The sequence below is a fragment of the Polyergus mexicanus genome, unplaced genomic scaffold (genome assembly GCF_030449975.1).
Source record: "Polyergus mexicanus isolate NDT 795.1 unplaced genomic scaffold, iyPolMexi1.0 SCAF_104, whole genome shotgun sequence".
NCBI classification, from domain to species: domain Eukaryota; kingdom Metazoa; phylum Arthropoda; class Insecta; order Hymenoptera; family Formicidae; genus Polyergus; species Polyergus mexicanus.
In genome coordinates this window covers 19,282-45,112 of record NW_027223424.1, presented here as the reverse complement: position 1 = coordinate 45,112, position 25,831 = coordinate 19,282, and the positions used below count along the sequence as shown (strand labels likewise).

At 33.8% G+C, this 25,831-nt stretch overlaps 2 protein-coding genes across 2 annotated transcripts in view; one reads left to right on the top strand and one right to left on the bottom strand.

Annotated features, from left to right (window-relative positions):
* Window positions 1-2,336: 2,336 nt before the first annotated feature.
* LOC138944166 (octapeptide-repeat protein T2-like) lies at window positions 2,337-3,655 on the bottom strand. The gene is made up of 2 exons (XM_070315080.1): window positions 3,222-3,655; window positions 2,337-2,598 (listed from the first exon to the last, which is right to left on the bottom strand). Exons 1-2 carry the CDS (start codon window positions 3,653-3,655, stop codon window positions 2,337-2,339), a joined length of 696 nt encoding a protein of 231 aa, XP_070171181.1.
* Window positions 3,656-13,250: 9,595 nt separating this feature from the next.
* Window positions 13,251-25,831, top strand: part of LOC138944167 (histone-lysine N-methyltransferase 2C-like) — a gene marked incomplete at its 3' end in the record, with an annotated part of 31,852 nt that continues 19,271 nt past the window's right edge. The window contains 19 exon segments of the mRNA XM_070315081.1: window positions 13,251-13,441; window positions 14,091-14,271; window positions 14,274-14,318; window positions 15,004-15,181; window positions 15,673-15,861; window positions 16,136-16,372; window positions 16,631-16,656; window positions 16,659-16,754; window positions 16,757-16,875; window positions 17,774-17,891; window positions 18,528-18,721; window positions 19,606-19,844; window positions 20,694-21,180; window positions 21,805-22,066; window positions 22,618-24,078; window positions 24,303-24,464; window positions 25,047-25,167; window positions 25,274-25,488; window positions 25,672-25,796. Of these exon segments, the coding sequence (XP_070171182.1) occupies window positions 14,163-14,271; window positions 14,274-14,318; window positions 15,004-15,181; window positions 15,673-15,861; window positions 16,136-16,372; window positions 16,631-16,656; window positions 16,659-16,754; window positions 16,757-16,875; window positions 17,774-17,891; window positions 18,528-18,721; window positions 19,606-19,844; window positions 20,694-21,180; window positions 21,805-22,066; window positions 22,618-24,078; window positions 24,303-24,464; window positions 25,047-25,167; window positions 25,274-25,488; window positions 25,672-25,796 (4,383 nt within the window).

The following is a 25,831-nucleotide window of genomic DNA, read 5'->3' as shown; positions in this document are numbered from 1 at the left end:
AAAATACTATAATAAAGTATTTTTTCATTAAGTACTTTTTTAGTTATTTTATATTTTAATCTGATATATTTTGATATAAAAAATAAAATATTTCGTAAAATATTCAGTTTTCAATAATCCTACCGTAATACTTTTATGTACAGAATAATGAGACAAATCAATTAGTGCCAAAAAAAACAAATAATTATTTAAAAAAATACATTGTAAATAATTTTCTTAAAAACAATTATTTTTTTATACTAATTAATTTGTCTCATTATTCTGTATATAAAAGTATTAGGGTAAGATTATCGAAAACTGAATATTTTACAAAATATTTTATTTTTTATATCAAAATATGTCAGATTAAAATATAAAAATTTTAGAAAGCTCTCGAGATAAGCTACAAGAATATGTAATGAAAAATAGGGGCTTCCATTTAAGAAATTAAAGGTGTCCTTGACTTGACCTTAACGATGCCATCCAAGGTCGAACCAATGACACCATCTTATGTTCCCCTCAAAACCATACAATTTTTGTCCAAAACATTTTTCTCTAAAATGCTTAGCTTTTGAAAGAAAAGAGGTGTACGGATGGTCTAGGACACTCTGTATATATCACAGTTATGATTATAATTATTGTTATTATTCTCTCTCTCTCTTTCTCCCTCTCTCTTCTCCCTCACCCTCTCTCTCTCTCCTTGTCCCTCTTCCACTTTTTCTCTCTTTCCCTCAAATTTAAAATTGAAAGAAATACAGTAGTTTAATTAATTAGAGCAAAGAAGAAAGAATATTATGAAAATATGATAGATCCTAATGAAGATAATTCCACATCTATGTGAAAAACACTAAAAGAAATAATTAGAGGCGAATTAGGAGGTAAAGAGAAAAGTAGAGGATATAGATTTTAAAATATTAGACAGCACTAAAGGATGCAATATAGCAGATAAATTTAATTTATATTATGTTCAAAGTATTAATAGTATAGTAAAATCTATAAATGGGAGTAAACCTGGGAGTGCGTGGAAGAGAATTATTTATGTTATTGAAAACGAGGGAATCATGGTAAATTTTGAAATGATTAGTATAGAGCATTTACAGAAAATTGTTATAAGTCTACCTAACCGAAAAAGAAAGGTACAGAGGAGAGAATAACTAGCGATATATTAAAGGCAGTATTTTGCGTAATAAAAGAGAAATTTGTTGATATAATAAATAATTCTTTGAAGGAAGATTGCTGTCCAAAAGGTTGGAAAACGTCTACGATAATACCGATTCCAAAAATAGAGAAAGCTAGAAAAGCAAATAAATTTAGGCCTATAAATATGTTACCAATATTTGAAAAAGAGTTAGAATTAGTAGTTAAAAAGCAAGTTGAAATGTATTTGGAAGATAATTGTATTATAATGGAACATCAGTCGGGCTTTAGAAAACGGTATTCATGTGAAACAGCGGTTCAAACTTTGATGAATGGAAATTAATAGTTAGTGAAGCAAAAATGGTAGGAGTAATTTTCATGGATCTTAAGCGAGCCTTTGAAACTATAGATAGAGAAAGATTATTAGAGAAATTATATCAATATGTATGTATGTATGTATGTATGTCTTTATTGACTTCCCAACCATGGGGTTGCAATTTTATAGTCTTTACACTTTACAAATTTCCAAATATATTTTATTTTCTTACATTTCCACTCTTACAACTAACGCTCCTACACCTAACCTAACGCTTTACACAACGCTTTACTACACCGCTTTCCTTTTCCCTCTCTCTAGCTCTTCCCTTTTGCTTCTCACGCTCCCTTTCCTCCTTCATTCTTATGCTCTTATCTCTAACCTTTCTACACACACATAGCTTTCCTATCTTTTCTCTTTTCGCTATCTCTAAGGCACTAGTCTTATAATTTTGTACCGCGGCGCGCTTAAACCTAGGTTGAGCCATTTGTTTGATCGTCTCGATTTCTTCGTCGTAGATTACGTTGTGATAACAACTATCCTCGGATTTAGATACGCTTCCTCCTCTTTGAACGGCGCGATTTTCAGAAATGGACTTCCACGGTCGACGTAACGGCGCTTGTTCTTCTCCACTTCTAGTGGAACAGATACTTCTCCGCGACAAAGCCTTTCGTACCTCTCCTTCTCCGTCATTTCCTCCCACGTTTTCACCCTTTCCTCGGCGACAGTGAAGTTCTGTTCCGGTATCGCTGTGTCATCTTGCCCATCCTCACCTCGTTTCTTCTTCGATTGGCTGGCCTTGCTTTGAATCTTCTTTTGATAATACGTGCGGTTTCCCAGTGCTCTCTCATGGATCGGGATCAATTCCAACAGCTCGTTTGTCATACTCAAGGCGCGGGCGACATTACTTGTATGTCGAAAATGCCAGATATTCCAAGATGTCGGGTTTGGAAGTGGTGGTAGCGTTTTGCTCCCCCTGCAGACGATCCATAGCCTCCTGCATCCATACCACCATGTGATAATAATCGCGATTGTGATAAGATTGTCGACTCAGCTCGAAGCAATCGCTTGCACCACGCTTCTTCCGCACCCTCTTTCCATCTTCGCTTTTTCTACCATCCTCCATCTCATTCTTCTCTCCTCCGTCGTTAAATCCTCGTCCACGCCTATCTTCCACAATCTCTTTATCTCACTCCTTTTCTCCAATATCTCGTCCTTGTCCTCTTCTTTATTCATTTCCTCTATTAATACCTTTTTTCCCCTCTCTCCTATTCTTTCCACTACCTCTCTCATTTTTACCCTTCTCCTCAATACCTCTTCCATTACTTCTACCATATAACCTCCCTTCTCTCCTCCGGCTCTTTCCTATCCACGCCTCTCCACATTACATTTCTCTTCTTTCTTTCTTCTAGTCTCCTCTTGTCCCTTCCTCCTCTTTTCTTCTCTCTTCTATGTCCTCTCCTTCTCTCCTATTCACCTTTTCTTCCTTTGCCTTTCTTTTCTTCCTCACCTCACTCCATTCTGCTTTCCCTCCATTCCTCTCTTCTTCTCTCTCCTCCTCTCTTCTCCTCCTTGTCCTCTCCCTCTCTTCGTCCTCCTTTCTACTTCTTGTCTCCTTCTCTCTTCCAATTCTTTCTCTTCTCTCTCCTCCTGTGCTCTCTTCCGTGCTCTCCTTTATCCCTTCCTTCCTCTCTCTCCCTCCTCTTCCTCTCTATTCTTTTTTCCCTCCTTCTCCCGACCTGCTCGTCCTCTTCTCCCTTTTTCCTCTCTCCTCTCTCTCTCTTCCTACCCTACTCCTCCTTCCTCTTCTCTCTCTCCTGCTTCCTCTTCGCTTTCCTCTTCCCACCAGTGATTTCTTTCCCTTCTCTCTACTCTTGCACCTATACCTTTTTTCTTCCTTTCCTTCTTTACCTCTCTTTCTTTTTCACTGCCTGTCTCTTCTGATTCCTCTCTCCTTTCATCCTTTTTCGTCACAATTTCCTCCTTCACTGCTATCCTTGCTCCCCCTATCCCCCTCTTCTCTCCTCTTCCCTGATCCCTCGCCTCCTTTCTCCCTTCTTCATCTTCCTCTTTACTTTCCTCTTTTTGTTCCTGCGATGCCGCTGTTTCCTCCTCCTTTTCTCTCCTTCCTCTCGCTCTCTCTTCTCTCCATAATTTCAGCTCCTTCCTTATTCCCCTTACCTCCACCGCCAGCTCCTTCAACCACTTTTCTATGTCCTCCATCTGTTTTTCTTTCCTCCCAATTCCTTTTCCCTGCCTTCTTACTTCCTCCCTTTCTTTCTTTCCTCTCACTCTCCCTTCCGCCTCTATCTCCTTCCTTCTCTTTCCTTCCTGTCTTCTTCCGTTCTTCTCACACGCTTTCTAATCTTCTATTCCGCCTCTCTCTTCTTTCACTTCCTTCCCCTCTTCACCTCTTTTCTCATAACGCCCTTTATCCTTTCCAGCTTTTCTATCCGCTACCTTTCACTTAACCTAGCTTCCATTGCATCACTCTTCCTTCTTTTAGCTCTCGTTTCCGTATCGATCTTCGACCTGCTCGATCCATCTCGATCCTCTGACGCCCTCTCTTGAGTCTTCTACGTCAACTACTACTCTTCCTTACCCGCTCCGTCCTCTTCCTTACCGACTTTCCTTCTACTCTCTGTTACCTTTTCACACTTTCCGCGTGCTTTCCTTTCTCTCGCTCTTCTCCCCTTCTCTCTCTCTCCCCCATCAACCTTAAGGTGCGTGTCCACCTGTGAGTAAAACTCTCGAGAGTGATTCTCGCAAGTGGACATACCCTTGAGAGTATCTAATGGAGAATGACTCGCAGCTCTCGGCGAGCGAACTTGTCGAGACCTGCTCGCAAATCGACACGACGTTGTTTCACTCTCGGAGATCAGCTCGTTAAATTCGAACGTTGTTCGTATTTTGAGAGCGACGTGTTGAGAGTAAAAATCAAAAATTTGGTCCTCTGATGAAACAAAGGAACTTATTGAACAATACGAAAGTTATGAACTATTGTGGAATACAAAACTTGATGACTATCGTGACAGAAATAAAAAAAATATAATCCTAAAAGATCTTGGTAAAAAATTTGCATGTTCTGCGAATGAAGTACAAAGAAAAATTTACAATTTAAGGAATCAGGTAAGAATATTTTTATTACATTCTCCAATTATTTAGTCGATAATTAATTACATAATTAGTTTTACATTGTTCACACGTACATACATAATTAGTTTTACATTGTTCACACGTTTTAATTACATCTTAGTTTACATTGCTAAAATTAAATACGTTTAGTCGTCACGAATTAAGCACATTAAAAAAAAAATTATTAAATACTTTCATACAAAAATCTAACATTAAGGTATGTCGCAAACTGAAAATTAAATAATAATATCGCACTATAGTATGGCATTGCTTTATGGTACAAAGAAATATTTGAATAACAGTCATATAGACGAGTGATACACTCACAATTTTTGTATGATGCTTTTAGGTGTCGAAAGTGTTAAGGATTTTTGCTGAGAGAAAGGGATCGGAGAGCTGGAATTAACGACACGTATTTTTGGCAAACTTTCTTTATTGCACAAAAAGCACTTTGAGAATTAACGCGACTATCACTCTCTCGAGTCGACGGTTAAGAGAAGAGAGCACGCAGTCTTCCCGGCGCTTTTGCTGAAAACCCGAGTTCCTCCGAAGACACCCGAACGATCAAGTGCTCGACCGCTAGCTTGTCGCTTATGCTACCCGGACGGTGGCGCACCCCTTCCCTCGCGGCTCTTATCCTTACTATAGACGCGATAAACTATCTGCCTCAATACTACCGCCGTTTGAGCGTTGTTCGTATACTGAAGTTACGTTAATTAAATTGCATAGCTTTCTGAATCTCTCTTTTGTTAGGATGTCGGCACGCTGTAACTCCGATGGGACATACGTTACCACTATCTCGTGGCTTTCGAACTTTTCGCGTATGTAGTGGTAGCGTATGTCTATGTGTTTAGTACGCTTATGAAAAACTGGGTTTTTCACTAAGCGTATCGCACTTTGATTGTCTACATACAGTTTTAATTCGCGATCGCGAGAATACCCGAGATCGCCGACTAGTTTTCTTAACCAAATAGCTTCTTTAGTGGCTATCGCAGCCGCCACATATTCTGATTCGGTTGTGCTAAGCACGACTAGTTTTTGTCTTTGAGTTGACCACGACACTGGTCCGTTTGACATAAAAAATATATAACCCGTTGTTGACCTGCGCGTTTCTTTGTCGTTCGCGTAATCCGCGTCCGAAAAGCCTACCAGCTCGCTACCGCCGCTTTTATATTCTATACCGAAATCTTTTGTTCCTTTAAGATACGCATAAATGCGCTTAACTGCTCGCCAATGCTCGACACTATGATTGTTTAGAAATTTGCTCACCAAATTTACCGCGAATGCTATATCGGGGCGAGACACTGCTGCTAGGAAAATCAAGGACCCGACCGCCTCTCTATAAGGCACGATACTTGACATCACGTCGTTCTCTTCGACCGGATTCAGAATCACGTGCGGATCAGCTGGTATGCTTATCGGTTTCGCATCACACATTCCGAATTTTTGTAAAATTCTTTCTACATACGAGCTTTGATGAATCGTGAGAGTTTTTCTCTCCCTATCACGTTCTATCTGTACTCCAACGAAGGAGTTTGAATTGCCAATTTTTATTGCAAATACTTCCCGTAATTGACTCGATATAAACTTTAACGTTGATTTAGATTTTGCTGCGACGAGTCCGTCGTCTACAAATAACGCTATGAAGACCGTTTCACCGTTAATTTGTCCTATGAAGATACATTGGTCCGCCTCACTGCACTTTATATCAAAACGGCTCAAGAACTTAAGGAACTTGACGTTCCAGCACCGAGGTGCTTGTTTGAGGCCGTACAAGGGTTTATTTAATTTGCACACCACTTCCTTCGGATCACCATTGATCTTCAGTCCTTCGGGAACTTCCATATAGATGTCCTCCTTCAATTCGCCATATAGAAAAGCTGTCTGGACATCAAACTGCAGCAGCTCGAGGTCCTTCTCGGCCACAGCTGCCAGCAGTACACGAAGTGAGTCGTATCGCACGACCGGTGCAAACGTCTCTGTGTAGTCCACCCCTTCTTTCTGCAGGAACCCTCGGGCGACCAATCTTGCCTTGAATCGTTGTTTTCCAATTTCCGTTGATTCATCTTTGAGCTTGAACACCCACTTGGAATCGATCGTTTTTATTCCAGATGTTCGGGGCACGATTGACCAAGTGTTGTTAGTCTCGTGCGCTTTCAACTCCTCTTGTATAGCACGCACCCACTGCGCGGCGTCAGTGCTATGAGTTGCTTCTTCGTACGACTTTGGCGTAATGTACTCGGCAAGGTCGGCTTCGCATTTGTACCTTGTCGCTGGACGAAGTGACTCCCGATCCCTCAGAGCCCGTTGCGGAGTCTCGACGATCATGCGCTGCCTTCCTTCCTTTTCAATCTGATCTTTACGATCATTTTTGCCAACCTCTTGTACTGTATTTCCTCTTTCTTCTGATTCAGCATCGTGTTGCTGAGCTGCCTCCTCGACGTCGCGTTCTGGAGCTTCTTCTTCCACCGGTTGTAGCATTAGCCAGTCTGCCTCATCTTCCTCGACGTTCTCTACCTTACCGATTCGCTCGTTGAAGGTTGCATTTCTTGTTACACTCACTCTCTTTGTTGCCGGATCATAGACTCGATAATTGGTAGAGTCGTTCTCGTAACCGACTAACAGCATCTTCTTACCGCGTAAGTCGAATTTCTTTGTAAATTCTTTAGGAGTGTGAACGTATGCCACGGAGCCGAATATCCTCAGATGACTCATCGTTGGTTTCTTTCCAACCCACTTCTCGTAAGGCGTAGACTCACCACCCGATGATACAGTTCGATTTAGCACGTACACAGCAGTGTTGACCGCTTCAGCCCACAAGGTTAATAGTAGGCTCTTCGCGTGTATCATTGTACGCGCGCTCTCGACAATGGTTCGGTTACCCCTCTCTGCTCGGCCATTTTGTTGCGGGGTATATGGCGCAGTATTCTCCTTCTTTATGCCACGAGCCTCAAGATATTCGTCCATGAGCTTATTGCAGAATTCTCTCCCATTGTCCGATCGCAGGACTTTCATATTGCGACCAAACTTGTTGGACACTAACTTTTCGAATATTTTGAATCGCTCAAAAACATCAGACTTGTGTCTCAAGAAAAACACGTGACGATACCCCGTCGCATCGTCTTTAAAAGTCAAGAAAAATCTTGCACCTCCTGGTGTCTCGACGGACATCGGCCCACAGACATCAGTATGAAAAACTTCGCCTGGTTTTGACGACACTTTTCCGTGCTTGCTAAACGGTTGTCGATGTGCTTTTCCGAGCTGACACATTTCACATACAAAGTCGTTTCTATCGTTTATTGTCACTCCACGCACAAGTCCTTTTTCCGCCATTTCACGTATCGCACGCTTGTTTACATGGCCGAGTCTTTCGTGCCACACTCGTAGATTGTATGCTGCTACGTTTGCCTCCTCTTCGCGAGTTTTTACGACACGAAGTAACATGCGATAGATATCGTTATCTTGTTTCACACCAGTCGCCATTACTTCATTATCGCGCACTATCTTTACGAGATTGTCTTTAAAGGTCACTTCATATCCTTTGTTAGTACAGGCACCGACAGAAAATAAGTTTTTCTTTAGCCCCGGAACATATAGCACATTCTCAATTTGAGCTTCGCGCCACAGCCCGTCGACGAGCCTCTGTGCGTGAACAACTCCTTCTCCTGCTATACTACACTCATCGCCGTCACCGAGCGCAACTGTTCCACCATTACGAATCGGACGATAGTCTGTGAGCCATTCGCGTCGGTATGTCATATGACGCGACGCACCACTGTCGGTAAGCCAGGTCTCACCTTGTCTGACTGCGAGAAGCTGTCGCAGCTGTCTCCCGCTTGGCTCTTCCGACACACTCGGTTCACAACGCGAGCTTCGCGCCTTCTCGACCACGAACGCGCAGTCACGTGACTGTTCACTGTCCGCACTTTTCCCGCCTTTTTTGGACGGACACTCGTGAGCGTAATGTCCCATCTCGTTACATCTGTAGCACTCAACGTTCTTGTTGGCCTTTTTTCTTTTTGTCTTTTTCTTTCCGCGCGACTTTTTATCGTTCTTCGCTGCTGCGAATGCACTTGCACCGTCCTCACTAGCACCCACTCTAGCTTCTTCGCGAATCAGTCTTTCTTCCAGATGCTGGATAGTCTGACGGGCCGGATCGACACTATCCCAAGCCGTCTGAAGAGTACTGTATTTCGATGATAAACTGCCAAGGATTTTTGCTATCACAGTCAGCTCCGAGACATTTTCACCTACGTCTTCAATCTGAGCGGCCAAATTTCGAATCTTTGAGATATGCTGCACAACCGAATCACTCGGTCCCATGCGGTACTCGTGAAATTTTTGTAGCAGTAACAATTTATTTGATGCCGATTTTTGCTCGTGGATACGACACAAGCTGTCCCACATCTCCTTAGCTGTTTCGCACACTAGCAACGGCTCGAGCTGAGCTGGTTCTAATGCTGTAGAAATCAGGAACATCGCCTTTGCATTGTCACGAATCCACGTTTTCGCAATGGCCGTCGTTCGATCCTCCGGTAAAGTCCGCGTGCCGTCAACAACATCGTCTATTTCGTGTGCCATAAATAGAGCGTTGATCTGAAACCTCCATCCCTGGAAGTTTGTCCCGTCAAATTTCTTGACGTTTCGTGCGGAGATGTCTTGAGACATTGTTCGATGCAAGTCACTCGCGTCGATTCACACCACCCACGTTTTCGACCGAACAGTATAATATGGCCGACACCGCGTGTCTTCTCGCGCGTTTAAGAGCTCTCTCCCTTCTCACAATTTTAGACCGCAGTTACGTAGCCTGGGCCCATAACCTATTAAGGATTTTTGCTGAGAGAAAGGGATCGGAGAGCTGGAATTAACGACACGTATTTTTGGCAAACTTTCTTTATTGCACAAAAAGCACTTTGAGAATTAACGCGACTATCACTCTCTCGAGTCGACGGTTAAGAGAAGAGAGCACGCAGTCTTCCCTCGCTTTTGCTGAAAACCCGAATTCCTCCGAAGACACCCGAACGATATATTTTTGAAAGCAGAGCAATGAGAGAGAGAGAGAGAGAGAGAGAGAATGAGTGAAAGAAAAAAGGAAGGACTGTGGAGAAGAAAAGAGGAATACAGTAGGCAACTCTTTAATGACCTCTCGAGGTTATTTCAATAGAGTACGACTCTGTCTACCGTTGCATCATCGCTATATACCGGGTGTACTACTAATGATAACTGCTAATAATAAGTTTTTTCATAAATTTATAGATATATATAATTTTACCTCAGCGAAGATATGATGCTTTTTTATCTTCTTTTTTAAATTCTTATATATATATATATAGCTACTTTTATAATTTTTGTTTTATGAAAGCTATTATTTTCTTTTGTACATATTATTATTACATAAAAATGTTGATATATTTATCATGTAATTATAAAATTATAATTTTTTTTATCGTTATTCTTATAATCTTTATTTTAAGTAAAAACGATAACCCCAGAGAGATGCAGGAAATCCTAATTAATCCTAATAAGCCTACATATTGTCGGTAATATTCGGCGAGATTAGATAATTGGCAAAGGAACTCATTGTCAGTAATACACGTTGCGTGATATGCTTTTCTTTCATTATTCTTAAAAAAAAAAAAAAAAAAAAATTCAGGGTATTCCGCTATTACGGTATGTTAATAATAAAACATATAATGAAATTGTGTTGCGAAAATCGTCAAAGAATTTCAGAAATTTTGAACAAGAAATCTATATGTTGTGTATATGTATATGTATTGAATGTGTGTGCGTGTTTTATGTGTATTTCTGTAAATAAATTTTGAAATCATTATTATTTTATATTTTATATTTTTCTGTATATATATATATTTTTTTTTTTGCAGAGAGATGTGAACAATGATCTTTAAGAATTCGATCAAAAAGACGAATATTTCTTGTTTAATGCTCCTTGGAAAAAAATAATTTATAATTGTATATGTATATAGATAGGTTCTCTTTTTTATATTCTTTATTCATTAATACAGGAAAAATAATAAGAAAAGTAAATGAAAGATAATTAGAAAAATAATATTTTTGCATTTCTTTTCTTGGAAAAAAATTAAGTTTTTCAATTATTCTCATTATTTTTTCCGTATAAATGACCAGAGAATATTAATAGAAAGAGAACACATTATATATATGAATATATTTTATATATAATAATTATATATATTTATTTCTGATTATATATGAACTATTTTTACACGTATTTCTAATCAAACTTTAAATTATAACAAATAGAAAGTTTTAAGTTTTAAGTTTCTTTCTGTACTTCGATTATTTAAGTTTTAAGTTTTAATATTAATTAATCTTTTCCGTTTTAATATTCATATTATATTTTATATTATGCATTATGTATTTTATTTGCAGAAGGTGTTGAGGGACGATTCTTGAAGCTTTATAAGAATGGAAAGATTAAGTTCTGTCCTGTTCCTAAGTACTAGTGCCGCAGGAGTGATTAGGCTGGGCAAGACATTACCATATCTCCTGCTGCTCAAGTGCTTATCAATAGGTCGGGACACGTGTCAACTTTTGTTTATGGTATAAAGCGAAGGAAGAATTTCGAAGATTTTTGTTTCGTTTCATTTTATATTGAAAACGTGATACAGCACATTTTTAATAAAAATATTTTTCCTCACAGAGCCTAAAATATAAAATATTCTTTTGTTATATAATAATAATAATAATGTGTGATTTAATTTTAATAATATAATGATTATAGAATAATTATAATAATAATTGTAATAATGATAATTACTATATAATAATATATATCATGATATTATTATATTATCTATAAGTACGCGTGCATACATACCTATATATATATACATACACACAGAAATACACACACACACACACATAAATACATATGATTTTTATATTATATAATATAAATATTTAATAAATGTTAAATTATAATTAATATCTATGTATATATTTATGTGTATACGTAATATCTATGTTATAATAATAGAATATATTGCGTGAACTTATTATATCAATAAAATGTCAAATATTTAATGTAAAATCCATATTTGTACAATATATATTTTATATTATATATAATTGTAAAAACAATGTATTATTCTACAATGAAATCTCTTTATTATTAATACATTGAAAATAAATTCTTTCTCTATCCTAGAACCTCCTTTCAATCTCTATATACTTTTATGATTATTTATATCAATGTAGTTTACATTTCGCCAACTAAACTTGCAGGATGGTAATATTAAATATTCAATGATACAATTATGGCATGTATTACAAGAGAAATTTTAAATTTTATGATAATCCAGCAAGATAATCAAATAAATTTAAATCACATTGGTAGGCACAAATTGTTGATTAATTTACAAAGCAACCATATTAGATTTAAAAATCTATAATTATATTACATACAAAAATTAAATTGTTACAAATTTGTATGAGGGGTGGTCACCCTCTAAGTTAATAAACAATAAAGTTAATCAGAGTTGGAGAAAATAGCGGAAGTCATAGGACCTATTTTGTCAATATGTCAACGTTGATTTGTTGGTTCGAAAGTAAAAACTATAATCATGTTCGAATGATACTGGTTTTCTCTATTGAGCGCGATCATTGAGATTGAAAATTGAAGATTGACATTTGATCAATCAGGACAAAGAAAATTTATCCTTTTTATTCTGATTAGCCACAAATTCTAATTTTTAATCTTCAATTTTCAATGCGTAGTCTGGGAGCCTATAAACCGTATCGGACTATATGCATTGAGATTGAAATTTGACCAATCAGGACAAGAGAATTTTAGTTCCTTTTATCCTGATTGGTCAAATTTCAATCTTTAATATGTAGTCTGATACGGGCTTATCAGACTACGCATTGAAGATTGAGATTGAAGATTGAAATTTGACCAATCAAAATAAAGAAATTTTAGTCCCTTTTGTTCTGATTAGTCAAATTCCAATCTTTAATCTTCGATCTCAATCTTCAATGCGTAGTCTGATACGGGCTTTAGGCCGATATTACATTTGTACGACAAACTTTTAAGCGCATTGATTAGCTAATTTCTAGAGACTCGAGAAATTTTCTATTTTGCAGCCAATCAGTATGCTTAAAAAGTTTGTCGTACGACAAATGTAATATCGCCTTATATAGCTTTTAATAAGTTCCCAAAGTATCGATCTTGTAACTTTTTCCCTAGGGTGGAAACGTGAAAAGTGAAAAATATTAGCATTGAAATCAATAGCAAAATTTTTCACTTTTCCGCTCTAGGGAAAAAATTACACGATTGATATCCTGGTTTGATCGACCCACGATTGATTAACGACGTTATTGCATCGTCTCTCCAATAAAAGACGAATTCATGGTAAAATAATGATTAGTTAATCCGGGATGAATTAAAACTCGTTCATTCGAAAACGCTAATATATAAAGCTTGAAAAGTACGTAGGAGAAGAGAGAAAAAACATAACTCGTAGTTCCATCTCATTTCAACAAAGGAAGATGACAGATGCGTTCGGTGCGCACAGTATGCGCGTTTTAGGGTTTTTCAATTGTCACCAAATAAAATGTAGGAAAAAATTTCGAGACGTTTGGTAAACCTGACCACCCATATCCGTTTCTCCGTGATCCTAGTGCGTCAGTCGCGTTTTGCGGTGTACTCTTCCGTTCGCGCAGAGACCTTGTCTGCGTATCTCTACCTGTGTATGTGACGTTTTTTTTTCCACAGATTTGTTCGCACTAGCTGCAACATGTTTACCTGGCTGGATCGCCGCCACCGCAATTACCATCAGCCCGCCGTTGATTCTACTATGATACCCAGGTCGCCTTATCAGCGACGTTAATTCTCAGGTACGTGGACTATACTCGGCGCCGAGTGCTGCGACACCCCGCCAAGGGCAGCGGCGGCGCGCCCTGACGAGTCTGTTTACGTAGTAATGGCGAACGTTCTTCCCTCGTCGGCGCCACCGTTGGCGCCCCGACACCGTCATCGCGATGCTAATCCTTCCTTGCTCCTGTTCTCTCTTTTTTTTTTTCGAAGAGGATCACAAGATTCTGCCGGAAGAGAAGAAAAAATTATTTCGGTATTTTAAATTCTATCCCTCAAATTAGATATATAATTATCAAAAATTATATTCTTAATTTTTTTTATTTTTGAGGAAAATCTATGTTTTGGTTGATAAGACTTCAACTTTGTTACTAATATTTCAACTATGTTACTAATATTTTAACAAAGTATTTTCTAATTGCTATATAATCTTAAGAGAAGGAAAGTGTTTTGTAGTTGAGACATTTATTTTATGTATTATACTTTTTTGTTTCATCAAGAATCAATATTCTAATTTATATACAAGAATTGAAGTCTTAGTTATACTATACATATAAATATTTTTAGATAACTTTTGCACGATTAGATTTTTTATATAATATAATATAATAAATTTTATATAAAACATTGTATATATATATATATATAATATTTTTTAAATATTTTTGTTAGATTGGTATAGAGTAAACCAGGTGGAGAGAGAGATAGGAAGAAAGGAAAGGGAGAGGGAGAGAGAGAGGTGCCATGGATGATGAAGCACGTCTTGAAGGTGAGGAGGAAATGGAGTTGGATGAAGCTTCCGAAGGCGAAGATGAGGACGAAGAGACTACAGGGATACCAGTATCTCCAGCCAATTCGACCAATTGCTTGGGCAATCTACTCCAACAACACCTGGTAACAGTTAGTAACTACAATTTAACAGTTTTAAAATTGTTTTATTCTTTTTTGTTATTTTTAGGAATATAATAAGATTTATTAATTACAATATTTATTAAAATAATATAAAGTTTATTACATAAAATCAATTAAATAAAAGTATTAAACTTTACAGATAAGAGAAAAAGGATGTAAAGATTGTAACAAAAATTGAAAGTCTGGTTAAAAAACCAAAAAATTTTAGTAATTTAGAAATAAATTATTAATTTCAATATTAATAAAATAAGCTATTTTTAAATTTTATTATAATGTCTTTCTTTAAGTTTAAGCTATGTTTCATTAAAAAATTTTTTAGATTAAATTTATAATTATATGTTTAATTAAAATTTATAAAATCTTAAATCATATCTACAAAACAATTTTAAATAATTTTATAATATATATATAGAATATGTATAATTGTGGGATTTAATTGTTCATATTTATTTATGTTATATTTATTAATAAAAACACAGGAGCTTACATTTTAATTTTTTAATGAGAAGCAATATTTAATATTAAATATTTGTATGTTTAATTTTTTCTTTTTAAACATTTCTTTTTTCCTTTCTTTCTTTCTCTCTCTTTTGTAATATTTTTATTTATAATATTTTTTTGTTCAAACTTATTTATATTGGTATTTATTCATTTTTTTCTTTTCTTTTATTAGTCACACCGGATGAAGCTTTCCATGATCCATTGCGATATCAAAAATTCTCATTGCCTGGTGGAAAGCCTTTGAACATTCGTCGTGGACCTGGCAGGCCCCGAAAAGAACGACCTCTCGGTATTACTCGTGGAGGAGCTAACAGAAGATCTTTTGGAAGGGGTAGTACCAGAGGCAAAGGGTTTGTTTAATAATATGTTATTACTATCGATTATGACTCTGTGTGTGTATTAATTATATAGTTTTAGTAAGAACACACACACACACACACACACACATATATATATATATACAGGGTGTAACAGAGCGGCCTGTATCAGCAGTTTTTTGAGGAAACAACGCATTTTTGTGAAAAATGTTTCATGCAAAGGTTGTAGAGCTCTAAGTGGCGCATTATATAATAATATTAATATGACCTTGAATAGCACTGTCAAGGTCATATAAAAATCACTGAATTTTTTAAATGGATTTTAATGGCCAGACTTTACTCAATAACAATTCCTTTATTAAGCATTATAAAAAAGAATGGTTTTCTCTCTCTCTCTCAGGACTTTTCGACTCAGTTTGATCCAATCTACCTTCATCTTTCGTTTGGTCACTCACTTGTTGGACACTCTATATATATATAATGTTTTATAATATATATTTTTGCATTTTATATTTTGTATTCAGACTAGGATATGCAAGAGGTATACCGCGTCGTACCAAAAGCAAAGATGATGATACACATTCAGAATCGCCAAGTCCTTTACGTACCAGCGGGATGGACGACGCCACTATGGACGGTGGCGAATCGGGAGGAAACACAGGTGATAGATCGATGCCAGCACCTGAGGAGCCCCCTTATTTTCCTGAACAATGGTAAAAAATCTACTTAATCTTTTTTAACTATTTTAAAGTTCAAGTAATAATTATATATTGTTCTAAAAATTGAAATCTTTACAATTATTTGTATATGTATTTGTATTGTATTTGTATTGTATTAAAAAAAAAAGCGTTCTTTATTAATATTTTGCAAAATAATCATCCTTCAATATAAATTACATACAAAAGAATTAAAAAAAAAGGAAAATTTAATGTAAATTTAAATATTTTTTAATTATTATTTAAATTAGAATTATAAATATATTTCTAGGCCGGGCAAAGCATGCGCATTATGCAATTTAGGCGAGAGGAGTCAGCTGGGCCAAGGTGAACTTTTGCGCCTAACGTGTCCACCGGGCTTTACTCCTGAAAAATCAACAAACCGCGATGAAACAACTACTGATCGATGTCTTATTGATATTACTGTCTCTGGAGATAAAAGTCCGCGTGCGGCTGGACCTGGAGCTGCTGTTACCTGCCGTAGACAGAAGAGCCTAGCTAAATGCAGGTAAGAATTATATTATGCTATATTAATGTTAAATATCTATAAAATAATGTATATAGATTATCTATATATATTATATTTTATATTAAAAATTGTGTATGTAATATATGTTATCTTTAATATTAAAAATTGTATAAGAAAGCAATATTGTAGTCACTTATAAAAAATCTACCAGGGAAATTAAAATTTAAAAGTTTATATTTACATATTATTATTATTATTATTATTATTATTATTATTATTATTATTATTATTTTATAGGAATACTAGTCTAACAAATTTTACGGAGCGGTGGAAGAACTGACAATCGTGGGCTATTCGGAGGAGCCAGAAGTTGGAGCTCTATTTGAACCGTTAACCGGCCATTACTACGTTCATCAATCGTGCATATTTGGTCAAGTAACAGTCAAGATTTGGCACCAGAATTGACTTGTCGCGCCGTTTTGCAAGCTTCTTGCAAACGTTGCGCTTATTGCTCGCACTATGGTGCTGGAATTCCTTGCAAAGTAAGTTGTAACTTAGCCATTATTATATCATCATTAATAAGTTCTTAATATGAAATATAAAAGATTTTATAATAGAAATAAAAAAGAATACAAATATAATTATATTTATAAATAATATAGTAGTATAATTTTTTAAGTATTTATAATAGTATAATTATATTTATAAAAAATTACATATACAGGATGGGCCCAAATGTTCCAGCCAAACTTTAGGATTTTATAGAAAATTTAATTCTGAACAAAAAGTTACCTATATAAATATGGATTGAAAAATGTTTCTTTAAAAAGTTATCACTCAAAAGGAAAATAAAACTTAATAAATTTCTTGGAAAAAATAAAAAAAATAAAGAATAACAATCTTTCTTTCATAGCTAGGCCATAACAGCATGAATGAAGAGTATTTTTAAAAAGCTCTATTGTCGATAGCTGAAAAAATATTTTTTTGTACATTAAAAACTGGTTATCTCAAAACCTATGGAACATACTATAATTATTTTGATTTCATTTGAAAGATAATTTTCTACAACTTTTGTTTGGATACTTTTTGTTAAAAAACGCATTTTTTCTAGTACTCTGCGTTGATACCACTGCTTTAATTGTGATTTCAGAGGTTTTTGGGCGTTAACTTTTTAAGGAAGCATTTTTCGACCCATGTTTATAAGAAACTTTTTGTTCAGAATTAAATTTTCTATAAAATCTCAAAGTATGACCGGAACATTTGGGCCTGTATATATATATATATATATATATATATATATATATATATATAAAAGTAAATAATTATAATTATAAAGATTAAAATTAAAAATTTAATGATTTTTTTCTTATCTTATTTCAAAATATTTACATTACACATAATTACAATTTCATGATTATAATCGACTGCGACATTCAACAGGTGGCATCGTGCAATCGTTATTTCCATTTCCCGTGTGCCGCAGCCAATAGTTGCTTTCAGGATACCAAAAGTCTGACTCTTTTCTGCAGCCAGCATCTTGGCCAAGTCCCGCTCTTGCGTAAGTTTCTCATTGCTAAACAGTGTCAATAAAAATCCCATTCTTAGATTTTTATCATTCAATCTTTAAATATAAGTAAAAAAAGAAAAAGCAATTATTATAATGATATTATAATAAAAAGCAGAACAATTTTATCGTTATGTATAAATAAAAAATTATTTAAATTAATATGTACACACACAGGCATCTTTTGCTATTCTAATATCGTCGAGCATTTTCTCTATCCTATAACTTTTTTTAATCTCTATTTTTACCACTCTAAAGATTTATTTAAATATATTTGAATACCTGTAAAATGAAAATATCTCGTGCTTTTTTATTTACTTTTTTACTCTAACATCAAATGTGAATAATGGAATAGCAGCATAATAAGAAAGAGAACAGCATAATAAGAGAATCAAATTTACAAAAAAAAAAAATGTATATATATATACATATATATATATATATATATAATAGTTTTGTAGTTATTAATCTGTCATCCAGCTAAAATTTAGAAAATATAAGAATGCAAGAAACTAGAAAAAAAAGAAATTGATGGCATATAAATAAAATTTATATATATATACATATATATATATGTACATATTTATATATGTATATATAAAGAAATTTTAAAAAATCTTGCATTTGCAGTGAATGGGGAAGTGACTTGTGTGCAATGTTATGGAATGGGCGATGTATCAAATTTAGTGATGTGCTCTGTATGCGGCCAGCATTACCATGGCAGTTGTGTGGGCTTAGCGTTGTTACCTGGAGTACGTGCTGGATGGCAGTGTGTGTCTTGCCGCGTGTGTCAAGTCTGTCGACAACCCGAGGATGTTTCTAAGGTTACAAAAAAGTTATAAGAAGTTTTAAAAAAATCAACATACGCTCAAGTTTTTTAAAATTATAGATTAAAATTATCATATGATAATTTATAGAAAATTTCAATTACGACTATGATATAAATAAATTTAATTTGTGAAAGAATAGTAATTAAACAATAGTACGATTGTTTTTATTTTTTTAATATTGAATGTGTTTATTATAGTAAAATTATTGATAGAAAAATAATTGTTGAAAGTTACAGTTTAAATATCTCAAATTAAAATATTTAATTTATTAAATAGATATATAAAATAAAAGTTTAATATGTGTGCTTTTTATATGCTAATATGCTTTTAAAAATTATAATTTCTTTAAAATTTTTAATTAATATTAAAATATTATCAAATTGGTAATTAAAGAAATTTTGAAAAATTTACTGAAAAGTTTGTTCTTTTTTCTAAAGAAATTGATATTAGAATTGTCTTAATATTAAAATTATTTAATAAATAAATTATTTTATTATTCAATTAATAAAATAAAGATTAAATAAATATAAAGAAATTTATTATTTTTTAAGAATTTTATTTACTTGTTTTATTATCTAATAAATTAAAATGATTAACTTAATTTTTTATATTAAACTAATTTTACAATATGTAGCAATTATTTAAAGATTTCAATACTTGGTTTTTAGTTGACTATTAAATTTCTTAGAGGGGAATTGTTATAATATTTTCAAGTTTATTTTTAATGTGTACACATACAATTGTAATTGTATATGATTATAATTCTTTTGTATAATTCTATTTTATATATGTATATATATACTGTATATATATATATATATATATATATATATATATATATATATATTAAGATTTTTATAATATAATTTTTACAATAGGTGATGCTATGTGAACGATGCGACAAAGCTTATCATCCCGGCTGCCTGCGACCAATCGTTACTTCCATTCCGAAATATGGCTGGAAATGCAAGTGTTGTCGCGTGTGCACCGATTGCGGTTCGCGAACTCCTGGAGCTGGTCTATCTTCCAGATGGCATTCTCATTATACTGTCTGTGATTCGTGCTACCAGCAGCGCAATAAAGGATTTTCCTGTCCGCTCTGTAGAAAGGCATATAGGTAATTGGAATATCTTAATTATTTTTTTAAATATATATATTACACACATTACAAAAATTTTGATAAATAATATAATCATATATAAAAATATTTTCAGATAATATGTCTTGAGATATATATATATATAATTGAGAACTATTATATAAATAATAGATGCATTTATTTAATATATTATAATTTTAAGAAATATTAATCAAATTAAATAAACTTGTTAAATATAATCGACGATTAATCTTCTAAATTTTTGTATATAATTATCATAATTTATGGATTTCTTTTATGATATGATGTAATTTTATTGATATGATGTAATTTTATTGGTGCAGCTATGGGCGCAGTTCAGTTGACGCTATAAAACTAAATATGTCAATGCGTTTGAAGCGCGATTTTAATCGGCTTACTTTGACCCAGAAATTAATTACAGTGTTTCAAAAATTATTGAGATAGGTATACTGAGATAGGTAAGCGGTCGCGCAATAACACTGCGCGTGATATTTGATGATACTAGTCCACATCTTTTAAATAAAATCTAAAAGAAAACAAAAGAAAGAAAGCAAAAAAAAAATTACGTATTGTTAGATATCAAGGTAGATACGCAATGCTGTCGCATGATCAGATCTATCTTACAAGCGGTTTGAACAGAAATGCATTCAAGGATACAGATTTCTTGATACAAATTGATTCTCTTCGTAAGACCTACTATTCTCTGAAGTATATCTGATGGTTCTGAAATACTCTGTATATTCATGTTACATTAAGATATCGATTATTATTTTTTTTTCTTACTCGGAGATATTAAATAAATGTACTTTAATGTCATCATATTTAATTGTTATTTGCTCTTTGCAGAGCCGCGGCATATCGTGAGATGGTACAATGTTATTCATGCAAGAAGTTCGTTCATGGTACATGTGATCCCGAAGCCGATCCACTCATTTACCAGCAGCGCAAAGAGGCAAAACCCGATTACGAATACATCTGCCTGCACTGTAAGAACATTGCCATAGTAGCCAGACGAAAGGATAGTATAGACGAAGGCGATTTAAGTCTAAGTGCTTCTCAAGAAAGCCTCGACGGTGAATTCTCTGAATTAGATTATCAAGGTGGTAGTTCTGAAGAAGCGCTTTATTCGGTCGGATTAGGGAAAGGAAAACCATTTTGTGCCACAAAAATCGCAAAGAAAAGATTGGGAATTAGTGCTGGGATTCTTGGTAGGCCCAAAGGCATGGGTAAGTTGGGCTACCAAAAAAGGCAGAAAATGACAGAATTTGGTAGGAAGAGAGGACCAAAAGCGAAAATGAGGGGAATCTTTGGACTGCCCGAAATGGGCATGCAGGTATGTGCAATAGTTGAAGAAGTTTGTAATATTATATATATTTATATATAAATGAAAATATTGAAAATTTCATGAATTTTATACTTTATTTTACATTGAGTTTTGTAGTTTCTTAGTTGATAAAAGTATTTTATTATTGATAGAAAATTGATTTATTAATAAATATTATTTTATTTTGTATTTCTTTTTTTCCCCTTCTCAAATTTATTAAATATAAAACATTTTTGCACACATTCAGTATATCCAATATTATTACTGCACACACACATTACAATTTATTCAATTCTAGAGAATTGTTCTTTATTATTATTTTATTAATATTAGAATTTTCTACACAAATTTTACTAACAAAATAGATTAAGAGTAATAGCAAAATTTTTTAATAGTATAATTATAAAGCGTTTTAAATATTGTTTTATAATAGTAAAATTTAATGAACTGAATTATGAATAACAAAATGTAATATTGAATTTTTAATTTCTAATTTATTATAACAAACATATATATTTAGTTATATAATAAATATATATATACATATATATATATATATATTTATATATATTAGTTTATATCTATAAGTAAATAATAAACTAATTTCTCTCTCTTTTTTTAACTTGGTTATAGAGTCCAGTACTAGATTCTTCCACATCAAAAGAGGAAGAGCCTGGAGGGGAGAACAAATTAATTCTCTGCTCTGCTAAGGATAAATTTGTTCTAACTCAGGATATCTGTGTGATGTGCGGTGCGATCGGTATCGATCAAGAAGGTTGTCTAATTGCGTGCGCACAATGCGGCCAGTGTTATCATCCCTACTGCGCTAGTGTCAAAGTGACCAAAGTCATTTTGCAAAAGGGCTGGCGGTGCCTTGATTGCACTGTTTGTGAAGGTATTGAAAAATTAATTAAAATACATTAATTAATAAATGACAATAATTAAATTATAGATGTTTAATGTTAAATTTTAATGTTTTTAACGAAAATATGGATACTTCATATATTGATCAATACAAAAATTAAGACTATTAATGTAATTAAAATAATAAAAAATTAAAAAAATTTATATAATCTTATTCTAAGAATGCTAAAAAGTATAAACTTGTGATATATGTAGCTTTTGTATGTTTTGAAACTGTTACATTGCCACTTGACATGGCATAAATATTTATAGGTTTTCTCATATCACATCAGCATGTGAATGGACAATATAGCTTCTCTTATGATTAATATGTATGCGATAAATCTGAATATTATTCAAACTACTATTATCCAAACTAATCCAAATTGATATCCAAATTGCCCAATTTTTTTCGTCTTATTAATAATTTAAAGTTAATTTTTCTCTTAAATCTTAAAGAGATAGAGCGTAATGGTGGCATTTAAAAAAATTTTTAAGTTAAATCTATCACAAGCATTCTAATATTTATTTTCTGTTTCTAAGGTTGTGGCGAGCGAAATGATGAAGCTCGATTAATCCTTTGTGACGATTGCGACATCAGCTATCATATTTATTGCATTGATCCGCCTTTGGATCATGTACCACATGGCACCTGGAAGTGCAAATGGTGCGCGCAATGCCAAACTTGCGGCTCCAACGATCCTGGTTTTAATTCATCCTGGCAGAAAAGTTACACTCAGTGCGGACCCTGCGCTTCCCATACTGCTTGTATAGCGTGTCAAGAAGCTTATCAGGAAGGCGATCTCATTATTCAATGTGTACAATGCGAAAGATGGCTCCATTGTAGTTGCGATTCGATTAAAAATGAAATGGAGGCTGAACGTTGCGCCGAAGAAGGTTACGTTTGTCTCCTTTGTCGTCCTAGAGATGTTCCTCCTCCTCATCTTCTTTCAAAACCTCCTCCAAAATTTATTAGATCGTCACCTCCGCCGCAAAATCGAAGTCCGGAATTGTTTAAATCTTCTTCGCAGCCATATCTTTTAGATGGAGTTTATCTTTCTGAAGCTGGAATGAATCATATTAAATCTTTAACCGCCGAACATCAGCAAACAAGAAAAAAGAGAAGAAAAATGCTTCCACTGGTAGATAAAGAGGCAGATATTATGGCGACTATTGAATCTGTTGTTGCTGGAGGAAGTTTGGACAATTCTTTGGAAGAAAATAACAAGTTGGAGCTGATGGATGTTAAAGATGAACCAGAAACAGTGTTGAAGGAGGGTATGGTATGGAACCAGCCTCCTCCTGAAGGCTTCAGCATCTGCACTTCAGAAAATGGACTTCCTGTTTTGCGAAGAAAACGTCAAAGAAATTTGCAAAAATTGGGAATTGGAGGATTTATTGTAAGATTGAGAGGTACTAGAAAGGACAAAGAAGAAGAAGGAGACGTTGAAAAGTCTGGAGAGTCTTCAATGGGAGTGGGAATGGGAGATGATAAACCCCGAAGAAAACCTCAAAGGAGGAAGCCAAAGACGAAGCTGGCAGAATGTTTTCCTCTTTACATGCAAGAAGCGTTTTTTGGGAAAGATTTGATGGACACAACAAAAGAGAAGGATCTTGAAAGCAGCAGTGAGTCCGAAGAAGAACACAAAACTCCTGGAAATGCTAATACAATTCAGTTATCTCAAGATGTATTAAAAGCAATGGAACAAGTTAATAGAGCAAAACAAGAAAAAGAAGACGAAAAGGGTCAAGAGCAAATCAAACGAGAAGAAATTGTAGAGGATGATGGTAGTGATACTGAAGCACTTGGTGATATTTTACCGATTTCCGGGGATTTATTGGACAGCGATCTGGTGAATACAATAATGAATGAAAATGACGAAGATTTGGCAAAAGCTAGTGAAGCATTGGATGAATTGGATGATACTCAAGGTGGAAATAAGGATGAACTGACAGATATTTTGAGTCCACATTTTAATTTAGAATCAATGGTCAGAGATACTGGTAAGATCTTATAAACAAAGATTATGTGAATATTATTAAAATAATATATTATATTAACCATTACATTAGTTTATATATATTAAAATGTGTGTATATGCATGCATAATTTAAATTTATGTTATATTAACATTATTATTATTACTATTATTATTATTATTATTATTATTAAAAATTAAAACGTGGTCAAATATAATAATTAAATGTTATTTGTTATTTTTTTTAAGGATTACCAAATATGGATAGTAAAGATATCGAAGAGATATTTAAGGGTGTTATGACTGATGAATCTCAAGAATCTCAAGAATCATCTGTATTTTCTGTCCAAGCTCAAACTTCACACCCTTCTTCGTCTACTACTCCTCTAGTGTCACCCTCCCCCCATCCTGGTAAGTACATAATACTGAACATATTAATAATTAATGAAAATTAAATCTGCTTTAATTTACATCGTTAAAATAGAATAAAAATAAGAATAATGACAAAGTGCAATTGCTAACAAAAACAGTTGAAATTAAATTATATGTATAATAATTAACGATAATATAAAGCGAATTTATGTAATTTGTGTCAAAATATATTCAAGTATATGAACTTAATCCATTTTTTAAAAATATATATATAGATAATTTTTTAACATGGTTTTGTTGTAATAGCAGATAATAAAAACACTAGAATAAAAATCAAATTATCTGTTTATACTATTTATATCTAAAACTTATTATTTTCTAAGGAAAATTAATAAAAAAGATTAGAAAACAATTATTTTAAATATTATTTTTAAGATTAGAACATTAGAAGTATGAAAAATTAAAATAATAATAGCAATAGGCTCAAAGTACTAACGATATTAGTGGAAGAAGCTGACAAATAAGAGCCGAGGCGTGGTTATTAAAAATTTTATATTTTATACATATATGTGCTTTATAATTCTTATTCTTTTTATTCTATTGAACGCAATTCTTTTGTAGGTATTCAAATGCCTTTGGTAAGACCTCAAGTACCTGGTAGTCTACCCTCAGTTGGTCAATCTACCTTAAATTCTCCGATGAGTTTCCCACCGCCTTCACCATATCACTCTGAATATAGCAAGTAAGAATAAATAAATAAATATATATATATATATATATATATACAATTTTATAGATACACAATATCTCAATTTGATATTAATTTAATCTTAATTTTTATTTTTTAGCAGTCCACAATTTAGTCCAGCATTTTCTGAGCCACCCAGCCCATGGGTGAATCCCGAAGATGAGGGAAATACTACAGCAGGTAATGCTACTATTTCATATAATCAAAGAAGCAATCTGAAAATGGAGGCAGACGAAGCATTAGGTACTGGAGCAACAATATCTTCGGTGCTCTATGCCAATATCAATCATCCTGAATGGAAAACTGAATATCCAGGTGAGATCACGTTGTTGGGTTTTGTAAATATTTCTTCTATCTTTTTATTGTTATTTTGATTATAATTTTTAAATATATCTTCCATTTTTTATTGATGCAATTTATATGCAAAAAGTTGAAGTCTAGCTTCAAAATTCTGATTTATAATTCTGTTGGCCTAATAAATGTTTTTAATTTGTGCAGCATGGTCCGAGAGATGTAAGCAGATTTTGAAGAAGTGGCGAGCCCTTCCGAATGAGAAAAAGGCTCCATATTTGACTCAGGCCCGAGATAATCGAGCTGCCATTCGCATGAAAAAAACACAACAGGTAAATAACATATGCATATATGTATATCTCAAAAT

Excerpts from the sequence above, each read along its gene's own strand:
- LOC138944166 (XM_070315080.1), bottom strand. The coding sequence starts at position 3,655 with ATGGAGGACATAGAAAAGTGGTTGAAGGAGCTGGCGGTGGAGGTAAGG. Across the intron at positions 2,599-3,221 it reads GAAGAGGAAGGAGGAGTAGG|GCGTGGACGAGGATTTAACG; the intron begins GTAGGAAGAGAG and ends TGTGGAAGATAG.